At 56.5% G+C, this 22270-nt stretch overlaps 1 protein-coding gene and 1 long non-coding RNA gene across 3 annotated transcripts; both read right to left on the bottom strand.

Annotated features, from left to right (window-relative positions):
* Positions 1-648: 648 nt before the first annotated feature.
* Positions 649-20665, bottom strand: WTIP (WT1 interacting protein). 2 transcript variants are annotated; one of them, XR_013410468.1, is made up of 9 exons: positions 19783-20665; positions 11411-11512; positions 9272-9339; positions 9049-9111; positions 8756-8886; positions 7565-7616; positions 5830-5898; positions 5104-5274; positions 780-1830 (listed from the first exon to the last, which is right to left on the bottom strand). XR_013410468.1 is itself a non-coding variant. In XM_028839550.2 (8 exons), exons 1-8 carry the CDS (start codon positions 20447-20449, stop codon positions 1690-1692), a joined length of 1293 nt encoding a protein of 430 aa, XP_028695383.2. In that variant the 5' UTR covers positions 20450-20665; the 3' UTR covers positions 649-1689. The 2 variants fall into 2 exon arrangements, 1 of the variants encoding a protein (XP_028695383.2); XM_028839550.2 differs by lacking the exon at positions 5104-5274 and having other exon boundaries at positions 649-1830.
* On the bottom strand, positions 12155-14764 carry LOC144337403 (uncharacterized). Its single transcript, XR_013410476.1, has 2 exons — positions 13826-14764; positions 12155-12741 (listed from the first exon to the last, which is right to left on the bottom strand). It is a non-coding gene; the product is annotated as an uncharacterized LOC144337403 (long non-coding RNA).
* Positions 20666-22270: the final 1605 nt, after the last annotated feature.

Below are 22270 nucleotides of genomic sequence, written 5' to 3'. Positions count from 1 at the left end.
ATATATAAATTTTAAAAAGCAGCTCAGCTCGCAGGGAAGAGACAGCCAGCATCGGAGCCTCCATATCTTGACTTTACTCTCTGGCCCCACTGGGATTACCTCCTCCAGGAAGTGGCCCCTGGTCCCGCTGAAAGCCCCACTCTGAGATGCAGCACTCTCCACGCTGTGGAAGTCCCTGGTGAAGGATCCCTGACCGTCCCTGTACTTGCCGGCTCAGTCCACCAGGAGGCGCCCGCGCCATGCCTCGGCCCTGCTGGACTCTGGGGCCGCCACTTCCCTGCGGGCGCCTCCTGGTGTTCCCTTGGGCTCGGCCTGTACAGCCCAGCTGGTTCCGGGCGCCTGGCCCAGCCCCGCGGGTGATTCACTGGCCTCGCACCTGAAGGTGGGGGAGGAAGGAGAGAGCAGCAGCCAAGAGGCGGGTCCAGGCTCTCCCAGAAGCCAGCGACTTCAGTCCAAACGTCCCCTGAACCCGCAGAGATTCCACATCAGGACCAGGCTCCCCCACGTCCAGACCCCACATTCCCGTCAGTGTGTCCCAGGGAGCACGGAGGGACCGCCACACTGCATTTCATGGGGCGACTGCCCTCAACACCCCTACACACACAGAACCCCACACTACCCTAAAGTCTGAAAGGCGGACACGCAATCGAGGTTTTAGAGGAATTTATAGAAAAGTCCTGAAACCACAAGGTTCTTACCACCTGAAAACCAGCTCCACGACAAATTAGACACTTGTGAGTTTGCTGGAATTTGCTTTAAAAATAGTAAGGCTGGTCCAAGATCTTAGAAGAAAATTATATTCTTTTAAAGAAAATGAAAATATCCTCAAGGGAAAAACTTAATTTAAGTCAAATCCTGTCCTTTTGTCTTGGAACCCCGTGCCCCGCGCGCAAACACAGGCTTTCCTGCAGCGCGGCCAGGGCGCCCCCGTCGTCGCTCCTGAGCGATACCCGGGGCTGCAGCCAGCCGCACGGGGTATTTTCCCGGGCTGAGCAGGGGAGTGGGGGGTGGGGGGCGCCAAGCTAGGAGCCCTGGAAGAGGGAGCAGGGCAGCAAGTGGGGCCGCAAACACCCATCAAAGTCCCCAGGACCAAGTCCCACAGTGACCACGTGGCCACAGGCAGTGCCCTTTGCAGGCCCGCTCCCCAAGGGTGTCATTCCTCACCCCCTCCCGGGACCCCACCTAAGCCAGGCACCCTCCCACCCACCAGCAAGCACTGCGCTAGGAGACGCAGGAACACCCATGTCCCTGCCAGCCCCGCCTTCCAGACCACACCCTGCGTGGGAGCGCCCTTTGCGGGGGGTGGGGGGGTGTCCCCAGGTCCCTGAACAACGGACAGCAGCTCCCGCCCAGGAATGCAGCCGCGTCACCTCGCACCCCTGACCAGGGCCGGGGCCCTCTCCAGCCTGGTAACCCACGGCCTACTCTGAGGCTGCAGGGCGCAGGGGGCCTCCAAGTGGAAAGCTGGTGATGGGGTGGGTGGGAGGCAGGGCCCGCAGGGAAGTGACTTGAGCAGGCACAGACGGTGAATAAATAGAAGCTTCCACGCGGGGGTCCGGCCCCTGCAGACAGCAGCTCGGTGGGAAAGTGGAATTAGAGGGAGCTCCCCCGACACTGACCGGGGCCACCCACGCAGACCCTCCCTCCACACACACACCCACCCCGGCCCTGGGACGGGTTTTCCCCTGCTCAGAGCTCAGTGACGTGCACAGTGGGTGAGGGAACAGGCCCAGGTTGGAGGCGCCGCAGGTGGCAACGACGACACAGCAGGTGGCCCGCCAGGGGGTAGCAGCGGCGTCCCTCCTCCCCGCTCAGCTGCAGCCCGCAGTCCTAGGGAAGAACACAGCCCCCCAGCCCCAGAGTCAGCAGACAAGCGCACATCATAAGTCATGAGGCGGGACGGGGAGAACCGAAGGGCGGGGCAGAGCCACAGGGGACCGCATAACAACATAAAGACTCTTCCGCCCGGCACAGGCGCTCACACCTGCAATCCCAGCACTTTGGGAGGCTGAGGCGGCTGGATCACCGCCTCGGTCGGAGTTCGAGACCAGCCTAGCCAACATGGTGAAACCCTGTCTTTACTAAAAATACAAAATTAGCCGAGCATAGTGGCACATGCCTGTAATCCCAGCTACTTGGGAGGCTGAGGCTGAAGAATCGCTTGAACCCGGGAGGTGGAGGTTGCAGAGAGCAGAGGGCCTGACATTGCATTCCAGCCTGAGTGACAACAGCAAAACTCTGTCTCAAAAAAAAAAAAAAAAAAGACTCTTCTTCGGCCAGAGGGGGGATAGGAAGCCCGGTGTGGAGCACTGGGGACTGGAGCTGCCTCTCAGGCATCCAAGAGGAAGTCACTGGATATAAGTCAGACTATGGGGAGAGGACTAGGCAGTCATCGTGGGTGTCAGCATAAAAACCTGATGGTTTGGGTGTGTTTTGTTTATTCGTTTGTTGTTTATTGTTTGTTTGAGACAGGGTCTCTCACTGTCGCCCAGGCTGGAATGCAGTGTCTGGATCCCGGCTCACTGCAGCCTCGAGCTCCAGGGCTCAAGTGATCCTCCCACCTCAGCCTCCTGAGTAGCTGGGACCACCGGCGCACCCCGCCACACCCTGTGAATTTTGCTTATTTTTTGTAGTGATGGGGTTTCACGTTGCTCAAGCTGGTCTAGAACTCCTGACCTCAAGCTATCCTTCGCCTCAGCCTCCCAAAATGCTGGGATTACAGGCATAAGCCACTGTGCCTGGCCTGTTTTTTATTAGACAAGGTCTCACTCTGTCACCCAGGCTGGAGTGCAGTAGTGCGATCTCAGCTCACTGCAGCCTCAAACTTCTGGGCTCAAGCAATCCTCCCACCTCAGCCTCCCAAGTAGCTGGGACTACAGACACGTGCCACCATGCCCGGATAATTTTTGTCCCTTCTATTTTGTAGAGATGGCATCTTGCCATGCTGATCTGGCTGATCTTGAACCCTTGGCTTCATAACCATCCTCCCACCTCAGCCTCCCAAAGTGCTGGGATTGCAGGTGTGAGCCACTGCGCCCAGCCAAACGTGATGGTTTTTAAATACAAAACAGCAGACCACCTCTTCCAGGGAGTGCAGACCACTGGAAAAGAGAAGAGGGCAAGCAGCAGAACCTTCCATGAGGAGGTAGGAAGAGAAGAGGCCTGGGCTGGGGAGATTCCAGGAGAAACGAAAGTGAAGAAAACCAAAACCCGGCAGCCCCAAGGGCAAAGTGAAGCAAGTGCAGGGAGAGGAGGGAGCGGCCCTGTGCTCCAAGCTGCTGGGGGGCCCGGAAGGAAGTGTCCACCAGTTTCCGCCACACAGGGGTCCCTGGAGCAGAGCGGAGGGAGGAATGCCACCCCCAGGTGGTCTGAAGAGGCAGTGGTGAGTAGACCTGGAGACACCAGGGGAAGCAGGGGGCTGGCTTCACGTCCCTTATCTCACTATTTTTACCTTTGCGAGCTTGGGGCTGGAATGCTGGCAGCTTTGCCCCGTTATCCAGAGCCCCTGACACCACCACCTGGCCCGCCCTGCGTGGGGAAGGGAGCTGGACTGCCACAGTGGCACCACCCCACTCCTTTCCCTGGTCTCTCGCCTGTCCTACCACAGGCCACCGGCTGGGCCTTGCACACCAGGCCAGGGAGGAGTGCGGGGTCCCAGAGGTATCAATCCCCATCCAGCAGCCTCATCGCAGCACAGCAGCACCACCAGCCGCCTGCCCTGCTCTGACTCTCAGGGTGGACCTTTGGCTGTGCTCGGTACTGGACAATCCCCAGGCAGCACAGTCCACAGGACAGCCCAGCAGGTAGAGGGATGCGGAGGTCCTGTTAGTGCTGGAGGGGAGCCCTGGCCCCTCTGCAGACTATCTGTTCCTCGTCCTCCCTCCCGGGTCCCCTGGCACGATCAGTGCTCCCATGGGGCCACTCGCCTGCACCCAGGAGACCTTGTCACCCAAGGGGATCCCTGATTGCTACTGCAGATTCCCGCTGCCACTTGCTCTGCTCTTGCTGGGGCCCGGTCGCCGGCAGCCTCCTGGTTCTCCTGCCCAGGCCTCCTCGGCCTCCCTCTGTGGCCACTTCGCCTGTGTGTGTCCTTAAGTGGTGGTGCTCCTTGAGCTATCCTGACCCCCACTCCTTCTTTTCCAACTCACCCTGGAAGACCCCATATGCTCCCTGGCTTCAGCTGCCGTCCCTGCGTCCATCACGGGACCCTTGCTTCCCGCCAGAACAGAGGAACAGAAATTGGATTTCCCCTCCCACCTTCAACAACGAGAACAACAGGCTAAAGAGATGACAGTGACTCTCAGACCCCGGACAACAGACCAGGGAGGCCCATCATCTCTCAGAGAGGGGAAACCCAGCAGGTACACCCCACACCGCCCGACTGACCGCCTGGAGACTGCTCCGGCTGCCCAGGGGAGCCCCGTGGTCTCCTTGAGTTGAGAATCTGGGGAGGCCAAGGCAACTGGAATTCCCAGGGCCAGGATTCAGAGAAGAAGGTCTGGGGCGGTGGCTCGCGCCTGTAATCCCAGCACTTTGGGAGGCCGAGGTGGGTGGATCGCTTGAAGTCAGGAGCTTGAAACCAGCCAGCACAGCCAACACGGTAAAACCCTGACTCTACTAAAAACACAAAAACTAGCTGGGCGCGGTGGCGGGCGCCTGTAGTCCCAACTACTCGGGAGGGTGAGGCAGGAGAATGGCTTGAACCCAGGAGGCAGAGCTTGCAGTGAGCTGAGATGGCGCCACTGCACTCCAGCCTGGGCAACAGAGTGAGACTCATTTCAAAAAAAAAGAAAAAGATTCAGAGGAGAGAGAGCGCCACACATCAGTGACCCCAAATTCCCACAGCTGTCTGCAGGGTCGTTGAACCCCCGCCCACTTACAGGTCTACTGGACATCTCCAGCTACCAAAAATGAGAGCGTCTCATCCCCTCTTCCCCCGCCCTCACTCTTTGCCGGGGTTCTCATGAATACCTCCCAATCCCCAACCCTCAACCCCCCACATCCAGACACTCACCAAATCCAGTCCTTTCTATGGCCTGACCATCACTTCCCTGAACCCCGGCCCCCAACCCTGACCCCTCCAGCTGCTCAGGGAGCACCTACCTTCACTCCCTCCCCCAATTCACTCTCTGCAGGGCAGGAAACGGATAGATAGAATGGGGTAGACGCCATAAAATAGGTGAGGCCATCGCGGTGGCTCACGTTGTGGTCCCAGCACTTCGGGAGGCCAAGGCAGGTGGATCGCTTGAGCCCAGGAGTTTACCCCATCTCTAACTGAAAATAACAAAATTAGCTGAATGTGATGGCGCAAGCCTGTGGTGGTAACCACTCAGGAGGCTGAGGTAAGAAGATAGCTTGAGCCCAGGAGGTTGAGGCTCCAGTGTGGGCAACAGAGTGAGATCTTGTTTCCAATATATATAAACAAAAAAAAAATTTTTTTTTTGACACAGAGTCTCACTCTTGTTGCCCCAGCTGGAGTGCAATGGCATGATCTTGGCTCACTGCAACCTCTGCCTCCTGGGTTCAAGTGATTCTCCTACCTCAGCCTCCCGAGTAGCTGGGACTACAGGCGCCTGCCACCACGCCTGGCTAATTTTTGTATTTTTAGTAGAGACAGGGTTTCACCATGTTGGCCAGGCTGGTCTCAAACTCCTGATCTCAGTTGATCCGCCCACCTCGGCCTCCCAAAGTGCTGGGATTATAGGTGTGAACCACCACACCCGGCAAAACTAAAATTTTGATAAGGTGAGCCCACAGAACACCCGGAGAGGAGAGCCGCGTGGAAGGAGGCCCACCCCAGCTGCCAGCCTCCTGGGGGCCCAGGCTCACCTCACAGTGGTAACATGCCACGTGGTAGTCTCTGTCCATGGACACCACACGGATGGTTGTCTCACAGCCCTGGAGGAAGAGACAGAGTTCACACATGATGAGCATGCGGGGACTGGAGGCAAAATGCAGGAGTGTACACTTCCACATACCATGCTCCTGTCCCAGCTGAGGTGCATGCCCGCCCCAGAAAGCACAGCCACGATGCTTCTGTGGGGCGGGACAGGCACCAGCAGGTGCATACACACAGACACACATGGGCCTCAGGCATCCTCTGTGGCCACAGCCCGCAGCACACACAAAGGCCCACAAGAGGGTCATGTGGGTGTCAATGGATGTGGACATTATTTTCACCTCATTGCTTCTTTTTTTCTTTTTTCTGAGACGGAGTCTGGCTCTGTCGCCCAGGCTGGAGTGCAGTGGCTGGATCTCAGCTCACTGCAAGCTCCGCCTCCCGGGTTTGCGCCATTCTCCTGCCTCAGCCTCCCGAGTAGCTGGGACTACAGGCGCCCGCCACCTCGCCCGGCTATTTTTTTGTATTTTTTAGTAGAGACGGGGTTTCACCGTGTTAGCCAGGATGGTCTCGATCTCCTGACCTCGTGATCCGCCCGTCTCGGCCTCCCAAAGTGCTGGGATTACAGGCTTGAGCCACCGCGCCCGGCCTCTTTTTTCTTTTTTTTTATTGAGACAGTCTTGCTTTGTTGCCCAGGCTAGAGTGCAGTGGCGCGATCTTGGCTCACTGCCAGTTCTACCTCCCAGGTTCACGCCATTCTCCTGCCTCAGCCTCCCGAGTAGCTGGGACTATAGGCACCCGTCACCACACCTGGCTAATTTTTTCTATTTTTAGTACAGGCGAGGTTTCACTGTGTTAGCCAGGATGATCTCGATCTCCTGACTTCGTGATCCACCCACCTCAGCCTCCCAAAATGCTGGGATTACAGGCGTGAGCCACCGCGCCCAGTCTTTTTTTTTTTTTTTTCAGAGATAGAGTCTCTCTCTGTTGCCCATGCTGGAGTGCAGTGGTGCAATGACGGCTCACTGCGGCCTCAAACTCCTGGGCTCAAGCAATCCTCCTGCCTTAGCCTCCCAAGTAGCTGGGACTACAGGCAGGCACAACCATACCCAGCTAATTTGTTATTTCTTTGTAGAGATGGGGTCTCACTAGGCGGCCCAGGCTGGTCTCAAACTCCTGGCTTCAAGCAATCATCCCACCTCGCCCTCCCAAAGTGCTGGATTACAGGCGTGGGCTGCTATGCCTGGCCTGTTTTCACTTCCTTGGAGTCTCAAAAGGGCACTGCCAGTCCTGCTTCGCCAGGCACACCAGCCTGGGACAGAGCCAGCACTGTGGGAAGACCCCAGGCCAGAAGAGCTGCAGCACCCACGGGGGGCTCCCACACAGACCACGTCCATCTCTCATCTGCTCCCCCAGCACCCCCACCTCAGCCTGCAGAGCTGAGAAGACCCAGGGAACAGCCCTTCCGTCAATGGAGAGTGGAGCGGAGGCTGGCAGTGGGGCAGCCAAGCAGCAGGGCCCACCACCTTCCTCCACCTCGTGCGAGGAGACAGCTGTACCCTACATGCACAAGCACGACACACACCCCTCAGTCCTGAAGGACCTGCAGAGAAGCACCTGCTCATCCCTCCCACTGTGGCCCAAGACCTGGGCTAGACCCAGGCTGGACAGGGCAGCAGCCGGCTGGGCCAGGCACCTGATCATCTCTGGGTGAGTGGCTCCTACCTGTGCAGGGAGGATAGGACGGGCACAGGAGGCGCATTTTGGTGCAAAAACCCTAGAGAGATAAAGGAAACCAGAAGTGATCAGCTGAGTGACCAGAGGCCAAGGGCACAAGGACAGGGGCACCCACAGGAATCCCCTGATGTGGCCCAAGAGGCCGTCTCTCCCTGTGAGCACACCTCGGGGCAGACAAGGAACAGCTTCCGCCGCGCCTTCCCGTACTGGCCTCTTCATTTTTTTTTTTTAAACAGAAATGGGGTCTCGCTATATTGCCCAGGCTGGTCTCAAACTCCTGGGTTGAAGCAATCCAGGATTGCTTGGCCTCCCAAAGTGCTGGGATTACAGGCATGAGCCACCACGCCCGGTCCTGGCCTCTTATCTGACTGCCCATTTCATCTCCACCCAATCACCTCCTCCAGGATGGCTTCAGGTTCTGCTCTGCCATCCACCCCCATGTTTCCTGTGAGTTCCCTTCTCCTTAATGTCCAGGTCTGGGGCACCGCTAGCTAGGACCACTGTGAGACCCGGCTTCACTCTGAGTACCAGGGACCTCTGCCCAGGACTCCAATCCCATGCAAGGCCCTGCTCAGAACCAGAGCTCCCAGGAATAAACCTGGAGTCACAGTAGGAGGAAACAGATCGGGGATCAGACAGGCAGGAGGAGGGGGCTGCAGAGACCCCAATCCCCTGCCCCAGCCGGAAGAGGCCTGGCCTGGCAGGGGATGGAGGGGAGGAGTGGGAGAGACGGTAGATACTGCAGCCAGGAGGGTCCCCTGTGCCAGGAGTAGAGAAGCACACAGGCTACGACAGGGAGAGAAGAGGGAAGGAAAAGACAGCTGGTGGCCGGACCACCGGGAGAGGGGATGCAGGCAGAGACGGGAGAGGGGATGCAGGCAGAGACGGGAGAGGGGGTGCAGGCAGAGACGGGAGAGGGGGTGCAGGCAGAGACGGGAGAGGGGGTGCAGGCAGAGACGGGAGAGGGGATGCAGGCAGAGACGGGAGAGGGGGTGCAGGCAGAGACGGGAGAGGGGATGCAGGCAGAGACACATGCCTTACCCAAGCCTGGGTGCACAAGGGGAGGCAGAAGGCAAAAGGCCAAGAATGAAGGGCAGTCAGTCTGGTGGGAAAAATGCTTCCAGGGGAGCCAGAGAGGACAGCCCGAGTCCCGCCTGCGCCACAGTGCCAGCCACTCACGTGTGATAGTCTCGCACGCAGTAGATGTTGTTCTCCACGTCCACGGTGAAGGGAACCCCGTCCAGGCATTCATTGCACACGGAGCACCGGAAGCAGCCTGGGTGGTAGGACTTGCCCAGGGCCTGCAGGATCTGTGGGCGGGGCAGAGGGGTCAGCGCGGGCAGGAGGCTCAGCACCGCCCTGGGAGAGGCTCTGGCTCTGAACCCCTGGCAGGTCTGGAGCAGGGGAGAAGGTGGGGTCCTTAGATTCCACCCATGTCAGAAGGGCTCCAGGAGGCTGGGGCAGGGGCTCACCATCTCCATGATGAGATGTCCACACACGCTGCACTTGTCGGCCGTCTGCTGGAACCCGGAGTACTGGGAGGGGACACAGGATCCAGGACACGTTGTGTGACAAAGGGGCACTCGCGGCCCAGTTAACACCTGCCTCCTGGCCTCAGGTCTCCACTCAAGTCAGAATGAGGATCGCTGCCCCAGTTCCCACCCCTGGCACCGCCGGGGCACAGCTTGGACTCACCAGGAAGTCCTCCTGGCAGTACACTTTCTCGCCCACGTTGTAGAACGCCTTCCCACGGAGTCGTCTCCCTGCAAGGACAAGGGTTGAGAGGGGTCCCTGGAATGCTGGAGACCAGGGATGGAGCTGTGCTTCCAGCTCTCAGCACCCTCCTCCAACAGATGAGACACTGGGTTATGGGTGGTTTTCTAGGTTGTTGTTGTTATAATAACAAAATTTCAGAAAAAAATTAAAGAGAACATACTGTCGATAGAATTACTGCAAAAGGTTGCCAAACCAAATATATGAAGAAATATTTTACTAATGTAAATACATGTGTTGGTTAATAAACACATTCACTTTAAGATCAGTTGAACTCAGAGCAAATTTTCGAGAATGAATCTTTTTTTTTTTTTTTTTTGAGACAGAGTCTCACTGTGTTGCCCAGGCTGGAGTGCAGTGGCACGATCTTGGCTCACTGCAGCCTCCGCCTCCTGGGTTCAAGCGATTCTCCTGACTCAGTCTCCCAAGTAGCTGGGACTACAGGGGCCCACCACCACGCCCGGCTAATTTTTTTTTTTTTTTTTTTTTTTTTTTAGTAGAGACGGGGTTTCACGGTGTTATCCAGGATGGTCTCCATCTCCTGACCTCGTGACCCACCCGCCTCTGCCTCCCAAAGTGCTGGATTACAGGCGTGTGCCACCACGCCCGGCCTATCCAATGCATTTTTATATTCTAGCAACAAACAATTGGAAAATAAACTCACAAGTTTTTTTTTTTTTTTTTTTTTTTTTTGAGATAAGGTCTCACCATCACCTGGGGGCTGGAGTGCAGTGGTGCAGTCATAGTTCACTGCAGCTCTGACCTCCAGGACTCAAGGCATCCACCCATCTCAGTTCCCTGACTAGCTGGGACTATAGGCACACACTACCATACCCAGCTACTTTTTCTTTTCTTTTACTTTTTTCTTTTTCTTTTTTTTTTTTTTTGCTATGGAGTTTAGCTCTTGTTGCCCAGGAGAGGTGGCTCACACCTGTAATCCCAGCACTGTGGGAGGCCAAGGCAGGCGGATCACGAGGTCAGGAAAGAGAGACCATCCTGACCAACATGTGAAATCCCGTCTCACTAAAAAAATACAAAAATTAGCTGGGAGTGGTGGCGCGTGCCTGTAATCCTAGCTACTCGGGAGGCTGAGGCAGGAGAATCGCTTGAACCAGGGAGACGGAGGTTGCAGTGAGCTGAGATTACACCACTACACTCCAGCCTGGCAACAGAGTGAGACTCTGTCTCAAAAAAAAAAAAAGAAAAGAAAAAAAAAAGTTATAAAACATGCAAATAAATAAAAGATGTCTGATTAAGGCAAGGTCTGGAAGAACAGTGGGCAAATCAAGAGTGGAGATTTCTTAGGGTGGTTAGATTATAGTTCCTTTTTTTCTTTTTGTAACTTTGTCTAGGTTAAACTATAACACTTAGAGTTTATGTTGGGTGTAAAATTGTGGCCAAAAATAAATTATAGGCCAGGCGCAGTGGCTCACACCTGTATGCCCGGCACTTTGAGAAGCTGAAGTAGGCGGATCACTTGAGCTCAAGAGTTTGAGACCAGCCTGGTCAACGTGGTAAAACCCCATCTCTACTTAAAAATACAAAAAAAAAAAAAAATTAGCCGAGCATGGTGGCACATGTGCCTGTAATCCCAGCTACTCGGGAGGCTGAGGCAGGAAAATCTCTTGAACCCGGGAGGCAGGAGCTGCCGTGAGCCGAGATCACTCCACTGCATTCCAGCCAGGGCAACAGAGTAAGACTCTGTCTCAACAACAACAACAAAAATAGATTGCAGGAAAAAGAAATACTAGTCGTATGTCCAGACAGGCAGAAGGTCCTTCATGGGATTCTGATGCTGCTTCCAGGCAGCTGGGTGACATCAGTGCCCTGTGTGGCACAGAGGCTCCACAGCTGACGACCGGGGGCAGCCCTGTCCTACCGCCAGCGAAAGGCTCCTCAGTGGTCCCACGCCTCCTCCCCAGACAGAGTCCTCCACAGCCCCGCCTGGGCCAGAGGCGGCCGGTCCATCTGCCTGGACTCAGGTGCAAGGGGGTTTGAGGGGAATGGGGGTGACGTGGCGGGTCCCCTTCACAGAGCTACCCGGGGCACGAGGTTACCTACCACACGAGTCGCAGGTGAAGCAGTCGGTGTGATAAAGACTCCCCATTGCCTGGCACGCCTGCTGGGCTCCGTAGATGCCAAGCCCACACTTGATGCAAATGCCTAGGAGAGGAGAGGCAGGAGAGAGCAAGAGTTAGTGCAACAGCCTATACCACCCAATGGACACCAGGGGTTAGCGCCACAGCCTACACCACACCAACGGACTCCCTGTCTTGACACCGCCCACCCGCCTGACCTTGGGGATGCTAACTTTCCTAGGCTAACATCACTCGATTACTGATGACTGACATGGGCACCATCAGAGTGGCCACGACCCAGGGATTGCCGCTGCTGCTGTCTGAGGATTCAAGGGCTTGGCCAAGCACCTAGTGCAGAGTCGGAGCTAATCAAAACTGTCCATCACAACTGTTCTAATAGATTCTTTTGGTTTTTGATTTATAAATAGGGACAGAGTCTCACTATGTTGCCCAGGCTGGTCTCAAACTCCTGGGTTAAAGCGATCCTCCTGCCTTGGCCTCCAAACGTGCTGGGATTACAGGCATGAACCACTGCACCCAAACAGTTTTAGGCCTTTTAAATTTTTTGGCGGGGGAGGGAGACAGGAGTTCGCTCTGTCCAACAGGCTGCAGTGCAGTGGTGCAATCACAGCTCACTGCAGCCTCAACCTCCTAGGCTCAAGCAGTCCTCCGGCCTCAGCCTCCCAAGTAGGTGGGACTTCCAGCACATGCCATCACACACGGCTAATTTTCTTTTTCTTTTGTGGAGACAGGGTCTTGCTATGTTGCCCAGTTGCCCAGGGTGCGCTCAAGCAATTCCTGGGCTCAAGCGATCCTCCTGCCTGGACTTCCCAAAGTGCTGCAATTACAAGCGTGGGCCACCACACCCAGCCTATCATGGTATCTTTATACCTAGACAGTTGTTAGCCCTTTCACCTATGGCCTGCTCTTGGACTGAGGGAGAATCCTTCCTACTGTTTGTGAACCAAATCCTGTTCTTCAACATGTTTTGTGACCCAGACACAATAATGAAGACCACACGGGCACTCCGGGGCAGTCACCACCCCTCTGCAGCCACTCTCTCCTCCTCTGTACCCCACGGTCCACTTATTCTCTTGGTCAGTCAGCACACAGATGAGTCACATGCCCCTAAGGTCAGGCACCACTCAGTCTGCAATGCACCCGGTCCCTACCCTCAAGAATCCTGCATCGAGTGGAGGAGGGCAAATAACATCAGGCAGAGACGAGTGCTACAGCAAAAAATAAGGCTGATCAACAAAATGCTTGGATGCAAGATTTCTTTTTTTTTTTTTTTTTTTAAGATGGAGTCTCACTCTGTCACCCAGGCTGGAATGCAGTGGCACAATCTCGGCTCACTGCAACCTCCACCTCCCGGGTTCAAGCGATTCTCCTGCCTCAGTCTCCCGAGTAGCTGAGATTACAGGCGCCCGCCACCACACCTGGCTAATTTTTTTTTACTTTTAGTAGAGACAGGGTTTTACCATGTTGGCCAGGCTGGTCATGAACTCCTGACCTCAGGTGACTCACCCGCTTTGGCCTCCCAAAGTGCTGGGATTATGGGTGTGAGCCACTGCTCCCAGCCTTTTTTTTTTTTTTTAAAGACAGAGTCTCACTCTGTTGCCCAGGCTGGAGTGCAGTGGTGCAATCATGGCTCACTGCAGCCTTGACATCCTGGGCTCAAGCAATCCTCCCACCTCGGCCTACCAAGAAGCTGAGACCACAGGCAAATACTGCTATGTCCGGCCAAGGATGTGTGATTTTTAAACCGGGGATTCACAGAAGCCTCACTCACAAGGTGATATTTGAGCAAAGGCCTGAAGGAAATAAGGAAGTGGGCTGGGTGCAGTGGCTCACACCTGTAATCCCAGCACTTTGGGAGGCCGAAGCGGGAGGATCACTTGAGCCCAAGAGTTCCAGACCAGCCTGGGTAACACAGTAAGACCTTTATTTCTACAAAAAATTTTTAAAATATCCAGGCATGGTGGCGTGCACCTGTGGTCCCAGTTACTCAGGAGTCTGAGGCAGGAGGATGGCTTGAGCCTGGGAGTTTGAGGCTGCAGTGAGCTATGATCATGCCACTGCACTCCAGCCTGGGTGACAGAGTGAGATGTCTCCAAAAAAAGAAGCCGACGCAGTGGCTCATGCCTGTAATCCCAGCACTTTGGGAGGCCGAGACGGGTGGATCACGAGGTCAGGAGCTCAAGACCAGCCTGGCCAAGATGGTGAAACCCCGTCTACTAAAAATACAAAAATTAGCCGGGCGTGGTGGCAGGTACCTGTAATCCCAGCTACTCAGGAGGCTGAGGCAGGAGAATCACTTGAACCTGGGGGGCGGAGGTTGCAGTGAGCTGAGATCGCGCCACTGCACTCCAGCCTGGGTGACAGAGTGAAACTCCGCCTCAAAAAAAAAAAAAAAAAGAAGACAGACATGAGGGCTGCTGTGCAGGTGCCTGCGATCAGTGGATGGAATCAGGGACCACACCTGTGTACTCAGCATGCAGCGGGGAAGGTGGAAAGCAGAGGGGTGACCAGCAACCCCAGGGCCCAGCCTGGCTCCAGCCTCAGGGCACTCCCTGGCCAGCCCTCCTGGAAACCCAGACAGTAAGCAGGCAGCCCACTCATCTCATGTCCCCTTTACAGGGTCACCCAGGGTCTCCCATGCCACACAGCACATGAAGATGGCCCTCCACCTGCCCTCTGGACCGTAAATCTTCTGCCAGCTCCAGACCATGCTGCCCTCCCCCAACCCTCTTGCTTTCTCCTTACATCTCTTTCCTTACATAACCTCTTCTCCCTCCTCCACCAGCCGCCCCATTCCCTACCTTCCCTCAGTCAACAAAGAGAGCATGGCCCACACTTGGTCACCTCCTAGCCGTGCCCATCTATGGACTTTCCATTCTGATCTTGCTAGTGGGTGACACCCCCTCCTCTCTGGTGTCCAGGATTCAGCCTGCACCCAGCTTTCCAGGTCTTCATCTCCCTTCCCTGCTTTCCTGGGTACCCCCTGCTCTGCCCAGGGCCTCCCACGCCTCACTCTCACTGGGCAGAGAGAAGACCAGTCCAGATGCCTTCAGGACCAGGCAGGAGCCGGGCACAGTGGCTCACATCTGTAATCCCAGCATTTTGGGAGGCTGAGGTGGGTCGACCACTTGAGGCCAGGAGTTTGAGACCAGCCTGGCCAACGTGGTGAAACCTCGTCTCTACTAAAAATATAAAAATTAGCCGGGCGTGGTGGTGCACACCGTAATCCCAGCTGCCTGGGAGGCTGAGGTGGGAGAATGGCTTGAATCTGGGAGGTGGAGGTTGCAGCGAGATCATACCACTGCACTCCAGCCTGGGTGACAGAGCAAGACTCCGTCTCAAAAAAAAAAAAAGCAGGCAGGGACCAGGCTTGGTGGCTCATGCCTGCAATCTCAGCACTTTGGGAGTCTGAGACAGGAGGATCACTTGAGGTCAGGAGTTCAGGCTGCAGTGAGCTGTGATCGCACCACTGCACTCCAGCCTGTGCAACAGAGCTAGATCCTGTCTCTAAAAAAAAAAAAAAAAGAAAGAAACAAAGGGAAAGGGCCAATGAAAAGAGGAGAACTGAAGGTGCAGGAGGTGTAGGTTGGTGATGGAAGGATCCTTGTCCTCTCAGACGGCAGGAGAGTGAGACCCACATGGACTGGAGTACCTACAGGGGAGCGGCAGGATGCTGGTGGAGATAGACTGCAACTGGTGACCTCAAGATTCCAAGCGAAGTTGGAAGCAAACATAGGGGTCCAAGGAGGGAGGAAGGTTGTTGAGAGAATAAGAGAGGAAACCGACAAAGGCGGCTGGGCACGGTGGCTCACGCCTGTAATTCCAGCTCTTTGGGAGGTCGAGGCAGATGGATCACCTGAGGTCGGGAGCTCAAGACCAGACTGGCCAATATGGTGAAACCCCCGTCTCTATTAAAAATACAAAAAATTAGCCAGGCGTGGTGGCGGGTGCCTGTAATCCCAGCTACTTGGAAGGCTGAGCCAGAAGAATCGCCTGAACCCGGGAGGCGGAGGTTGCCGCGAGCTGAGATCTCGCCATTGCGCTCTAGCCTGGACAACAAGAGCAAAACTCTGTCTCAAAAAAAAAAAAAAAAAAAAAACTGACAAAGACTTAGGGTGTCAGTGGTGCCAGGAAGACCTGTGTGGTGAGGACAACAAACCTCTCACGGTCCTGAGGGCTTCCTCAGAGCCCTTCCCAGCCTGGTATACTGGCCGCAGAGGGGGTCGAAGCATGGGCCCAGAGTCGGGGTTCTGCTGGGCAGACGGCGATTACAGGAATGAGAGGAACTGCTGAGAAGCAGGCTGGGGTTACCACTAAGGACTGCTGGAGTGAAGGGGAAACAGGGTGTGGCCCTGAGAGTGGGTGGCTGAAGAGAAGGCAGGGAGGTCACCAAAGTTGAAGAGGTTCCGGAAGCCCGAGGCTGTTGGCTGGCTAGTGGCAGCGGAACTTGGGGAGGGGAGAGGGGAAAGTTCCAAAGACATCAGTGAATGGCAAAGAGCAACCAAGAGGTCAGCTGGTACCAGGGCCAAGGACAGGAAGGGATGAGGGGTTGGACAGAGAAAAAAAAAATGCTCTGGCCAGGCGTAGTGGCTCCCGCCTATAATCCCAACACTGGGAAGCCAAAGAGAGAGGATCGCTTGAATCCAGAAGTTCAAGACCAGCCTGGGCAACAAAGCAAGATCTCATCTCTACATAAAAATAAAAAAATTTAGCCGAGCATGGTGATGCGCACCTGTGGTCTCAGCTACTCAGGAGGCTGAAGCAGGAGGATCGCTTGAGCCCAGGAGTTCAAGGCTGCAATGAGCGCTGGTCTCACCACTGCACTCCAGCCTGGGTGACAGGGTAAGACCCAGTCTCTAAAAATAAATAAATAAATAAATAATTTAATTTAAAACAAAAAAGCCACACTCTGACGACAAGGTTTATCAGAGATCACTTGAGCTTATGCTACCTGCAGATTTCCTTTTGTAAACTGCTATATTATTCTGGTTGAACTCTATGAAACTGCCACATTTGTAGCTCAACAAAGTCAAATATCATCAGAACCATATAGTTCAAACAAATAGTTGCCCATATTTTTTAAAATCAGGAAAGTGGGCCGGGCATAGTGGCTCATGCCTGTAATCCCAGCACTTTGAGAGGCCAAGATGGATGGATCCCCTGAGGTCAGGAACTCAAGACAAGCCTGGCCAACATGGTGAAACCTCATCTCTACTAAAAGTACAAAAATTAGCCAGGCATGGAGGTACACAGTACCTGTAATCCCAGCTACTGGGGAGGTGAAGCCAGGACAATCACTTGAATGCGGGAGGTGGAGGTTGCAGTGAGCTGAGATCGCACCAGTGCACTCCAGCCTGGGTGACAAACCGAGACTCCGTCTCAAAAAAGTTTAAAAAAATAAAATAAACAAAATCAGGAAAGTATTACCAAATCTCAATTTCTAGCTTTTCTTGAAAACAAAATAAAAAAGGTCTATCATCACGCCTCTAACACTCACAGCGCTACAACAGCCTGATCTGAGCAGCTCTTTTTTTTTTTTTTTTTTTTTTTTTTGGAGACAGAGTCTCACTCTGTCACCCAGGCTGGAGTGCAGTGGCAGGATCTTGGCTCACTGCAAGCTCCACCTCCCAGGTTCACGCCATTCTCCTGCCTTAGCCTCCCAAGTAGCTGGGACTACAGGTGCCCGCTACCATGCCCAGCTAATTTTTTGTATTTTTAGTAGACACAGGGTTTCACTATGTCAGCTAGGATGGTCTCAATCTCCTGACCTTGTGATCCGCCCGCCTCGGTCTCCCAAAGTGCTGGGATTACAGGTGTGAGCCACCATGCCTGGCCCCTTTTTTTTTTTTTTTTTTTTTTTAAAGACAGGATCTCTCTCTGTCACCCAGGTCAAAGTGCAGTGGCACGATCATAGCTTATTGCAGCCTGGAACTCCTGGGTCCAAGTGATCCTCCCACCTCAGCCTCCCAAGTAGTTGAGAACACAGGTGGGTGCCACCATGCCCAGCTGATTTTTAAAATTTTTTGTAGAGACAAGGTCTCACTATGTTGCCCACACTGGTCTTAAACTACTGGGCTCAAGCAATCCTCCCATCGCAGCCTCTCAAAGTGCTGGGATTACAGGTGTGAGCCACCACACCCGGCCTAGCAGCTCCTCCTTAGAAAACAAATGTGCTACCACACCCTATCGTCTTGTACCATCTCCACATTGCCTGCCAGGGACCTCAGCCACCCCTATATCATGCAAAGATTCAGGGGTGTCTACAGAACACACCCCCACTTGGGTTCTTCAGTACATAGGGGCTGGGAAATGGGTACTCTCCCCTGCAGAGGGCACTGGGAAGCATGCCCTTCAAAAAGTCAGCCCCAGCCTCTGTTCCTGGCACCTGTCTGGCTCGCGAGACGACAGCTCCTGGCACATCTCCCTGCTCCCAGGCCATCCAACAGCCGCCACAAGACCTGCCCCGCCACAAAGTCTCACCATGACCTCACAGATGGGAGGCGCTCTCCGTCCCAAAGCAGGAGCACCCCCTCTTAGCCCACACATGCACTCGACCACCTGAGCCCTCTGGGCTGCAACCCCTGGGGGAAGCGCGGGGCAATCCCTCATCCCACCTGGCCTCCGCTGTTCATTCTTCCTTCTCTCTGGAATGCCCCCACCTGGCCCCTCACTGACAGCCTCCTCACCCCTCAAGATCCAGTTCAGGGCCGGGTGCAGTGGCTCACGCCTGTAATCCCAACATTTTGGGAGGATGAGGCAGGCGGATCATGAGGTCAGGAGATCAAGACCATCCTGGTCAACATGGTGAAACCCCGTCTCTACAAAAAATACAAAAATTAGCTGGGCGTGGTGGCGTATGCCTGTAATCCCAGCCACTGGGGAGGCTGAGGTGGGAGAATCGCTTGAACCAGGGAGTCGGAGGTTGCAGTGAGCCAAGATCTCACCACTGCACTCCAGCCTGGTGAAAGAGCGAATTCCATCTCAAAAAATAAATAAATAAATAAATAAATAAATAAATAAATAAATATCCAGTTTAGGGCAGCCATGAGCTACTGACACCATCGAATGCTCAAAGACACAAACCCCAGGACAGCTGCAGTCCCAGGCATGCTGACCATCCATCCACCAAGCCAGATGCTTAATACAGAAGGCAGGTTGGGAAGTTCTCTCCCCAGGCCCCACAGTATACCTCTGCCCCGCTCACAATCTCACCTGAAGAGCTGTCCCAAGAACTAGAGATCAGGGGGCCTGGGCCACACTGGGAAGTGGAGGCTGTCAGGCTGCTGGGCTTTGCAGACGCACCTGCAGCAGGATTCCTTTAGGAAACATCCTATGTCCACAGCACAGTCCGGGCGAGGGCAGTCACGTGTGACTGGCATGATTTCCCTCTCCCCCAAAGTGGGCTTTTCTTCCCTCACACAGTCGCCCTCTCCCGCCGCTACCATCACCAAAGCCTGGGTCAGGAGGTGTCCGGTGGTACCTGGGCCACTCCACTTCCCGGTTGCTGTCCACACCCATACCGTGGCGGGGCAGACGAGGAAGCACCCCTTTCTGCTGATCACGAAGCATGAAAGGATCAGACAGGATGAGAGCGCCAAGTGTAAAGAAAAGATCAGGCCGGGAGCACCGGCTCAAGCCTATAATCCCAGCACCTTGGGAGGCCGAGGAGGGCGGATTGCTTGAGCCCAGGAGTTTAAGACCAGCCTGGGCAACATAGGGAGACTTCGTCTCTTAAAACAAAAAAAAAAAAAAAAAAAAAGAAAAGAAAAGAAAAGAAAAAAAGAAAAAAGCTGGGCGTGGTGGTGTGCACCTGAGTCCCAGCATCTCGGGAGGCTGAAGCGAGAGGATCCCTTGAGCCTGAGAGGCGGAGGCTACAGTAAGCCGAGATCGCGCCGCTGCACTTCAGTCTGGGCGACAGAGGAAGACCCTCTCTCAAAATAAATAAATTAATAAATAATAATAATAAAGAAAGAAAGAAAGAATAAGAAAAAAAAAAGGGAGAAGAAAAAAGTATCAGAAAATGGCTCAGTGTGCCCATGAACCTGACTTGCCGGTTAATTTAGGCACCGCGCATCAACTCACTCGGCCAGAACCCCTCGTGTGGTGGGGCACCCAGAAGCAGTAGCGAAGCCGTTGCTGGGGATCCAGGCGCACTCACCTTCTGCGCTCCCCAGTGCCCGGGAGACGCACCTTCCTCGTCCCAACCCCGTGTACCGCCGCACCCCCAGCCAGTCCCGTGATCTCCTCCGCTGATCTGGCCGCCTACTCGAGGCCGTCCCGGAACCCCGGACCCAAGCCGCGCGCGCAGGGAACTGCCCGGCCGAGCTCGCTCACCGAAGTAGTCCCGTGCCGTGCGCGCCTCGAGCGCCCGCTCCAGCTCCCGGGTAAGCGCCTCCAGCCGCCGCTCGGCCGCGCTTGGGCCGCCCTCCCGGCCCGGGGGCAGCGGGAGCGCAGGCAGCGGGAAGGGGGCTGGCCCCGCAGGCTCCGGGGAGCGAGCGGGCGCGGGGCAGGCGCCGGGCGGGAGGAGGTCAGCATAGGCGCCGGCCGAGCCCCGGGAGCCGAGGCTGGACACGCTGGAGCGGGCGCTGCCCACCGACGGCGGCCCGGGGCCGGGGCGCGGGTCCGAGCGGCCGGAGCGCGGGCTGCCGTGGCGCTGGTCGTAGCCCAGGCTGATGCCGCTGGAACGGGCGCTGCCGCCGCCGCCGCCGCCGTCGGACCCCGCCAGGCTGGCCCGTGGGCTGCCCGCAGGCTGCGCGCTGACCTCCGGGGCCGCCGCGCGCCGGGGACCCCGCTCCCCGCGGCTCAGTCCGTCCGCCCCGGCCTCGGGGCCGCCGCCGCCCTTCCCTCTGCGGCCCAGCGCGGGCGCCGCCTCGTCTCCAGGCCCAGGCCGCGGTCCCCGCCGCCCCCGACCCGGAGAGCAGCCCCCGGGCTCCAGCTCCCGCAGGGCCAGCCCGGCCAGGAGCAGGGCCGCCTCGTCCGCGGCCGCCCGGGAGCGCTGCATGGCCCGGCCCGCCGGCCCTGGCGCGTCACCTCCGCCTCCGCTTCCCGCCGCCGCTCCGGCCGGGCCGCCGCATCGTCCGCCCGAAGCCCGGAGCCCGCCCCGGGACCCCTGGGCGCGGGGCGGGGCGGGGCCGGCGCCGGGCCGGGGTCGCTCCGGCGGCCACGCGTGGGCCGCGGGACGCTGCGCCCTACTCGGCGGCGCGCGCAGCGGAGGAATGTGCGCTCCCAGACGCCGGGCCGCGCCCCCTCCTCGCCGCGGCCTCGCGGGGGGCGGAGGGACTCCTTTGCGGGGGCAGGAATGCGAGGAAGGAGACGGCGCTGCGGCCTCTGGAATGTGGGGGGAGTGGCGGCGGCCGCGCTGCGCCGGGACCTCGGAGGGGCGTGGAGGCCGAGCCAGGACGCAGGGGCGGGCGGCGGAGGCGCCGCGGGGAGAGCCCAGGGTCCGCGGGGCGCCCGGGCCGTCGGGCCGTTTGGAAAAGCTCGGATTTCCGCAGGCTGAGCTGGAGGCAGCTGGCGCCATCCGGCCTGGAGAGATCCAAGCAGTCGACAGCGTTCCCCACATCCCGCCCCATCTCCTTTCCCTGCGCCGCCTCGCTCTCTGGCGCTGCAGGGCCGACCCAGCTCAGCTTGGAGCCCAAGGCGCTGCGCCTGTCCCACGCCCGGGAACACTGTGCGCCTCGCGCAGATGCGTCCCCACGACCCCCTGCCTGGCCCGGGGCCATGTGTCCGCGCACGGGCCTCTGGAGCCCCCGTCTGACTGCTGGGGAAGGCGCCCAGAGCTAGGAGCGGGTTGGTTGCGGACTGCTCCTCGCGCTGGGTCGCTTTGCCCAGGTCCCCAAGGCCAGGCCAGAAGCAGGCCTCAAGCTCAGAGCCGGTCGGCGGCGAACCTCCCCTGTGGTCATCACAGGCAGTCCCCGTGAAATGTGGGGACTCCTCCCTTTTCCAGCACCTGCACCCACTGTGGTGGGTGAGGCTTCGAGGGGAGGTCCTGGAACCGGCGGAGCCATGGGGGCCACATAGGTGGGGAATTGAGAGGTGACTAGGGCTTCATGCCCAAGGACACAGCTAATATCCCTTGTACAAGTCACACGGCTATAGGGAAGAAAACCAAACCGTTATCTGTCAGGGCCTGATGGATCCAGGAAAAGTGTTGCGTGAAAGAGTACTGTTTCCAGGCCTCTGCTCAGAGATTTTCGGGAAGGCGCCTACAGTGGCTCAGCGCGCAGGGAGCCCGCATCGGGAACTGTCCCAGCCAGATGGCCCAGGGCAGTGTGGCCTCAACACAACTGAGCACCTGCTGGGCCGCTGACCCCAGCACCTTACCATAGCCTGTCGCTCTGTCCCCCAGGCTGGAGTACAGTGGTGTGATCACAGCTCACAGTGATGCCACACACCCCCGAGTTTCGACCTCCTGGGCTCAAGCAATCCTCCCACCTCAGCCTCCTGAGTACTTAGGAGTACAGGCGCACACCACCACACAAAATGCTGAGATTACAGGCATGAGCCTCCATGCGGGGTCCAGAAGCCAGCATTTGGGAGAGTAAATACCCAGGGAAGCCACGGCATGAAAAATGGTCTACCTTTCTAATGAAAAAGGAAAAGCCAGTTCATATCGCATTTCACAGATTGCATTATCTACTATTTAAAAAGGACAATATTGGCAGGACTGTGGTGAAACAGTTGCACATATGCTACTGGTATGAGTGCAAATTGGTATATCCTTTTGGGGAGAGCAGTTTGGTGGTGTCAACACCCGCACAAACGAACACGAACACTTAGAAGCAGTAATACTGCTTCTAAAAATCTGTTCAAGGGAAGTTAT

Source organism: Macaca mulatta, chromosome 19 (assembly GCF_049350105.2).
Source record: "Macaca mulatta isolate MMU2019108-1 chromosome 19, T2T-MMU8v2.0, whole genome shotgun sequence".
In the NCBI taxonomy this organism is placed as follows: domain Eukaryota; kingdom Metazoa; phylum Chordata; class Mammalia; order Primates; family Cercopithecidae; genus Macaca; species Macaca mulatta.
This window is presented reverse-complemented; position numbering and strand designations above follow the sequence as displayed.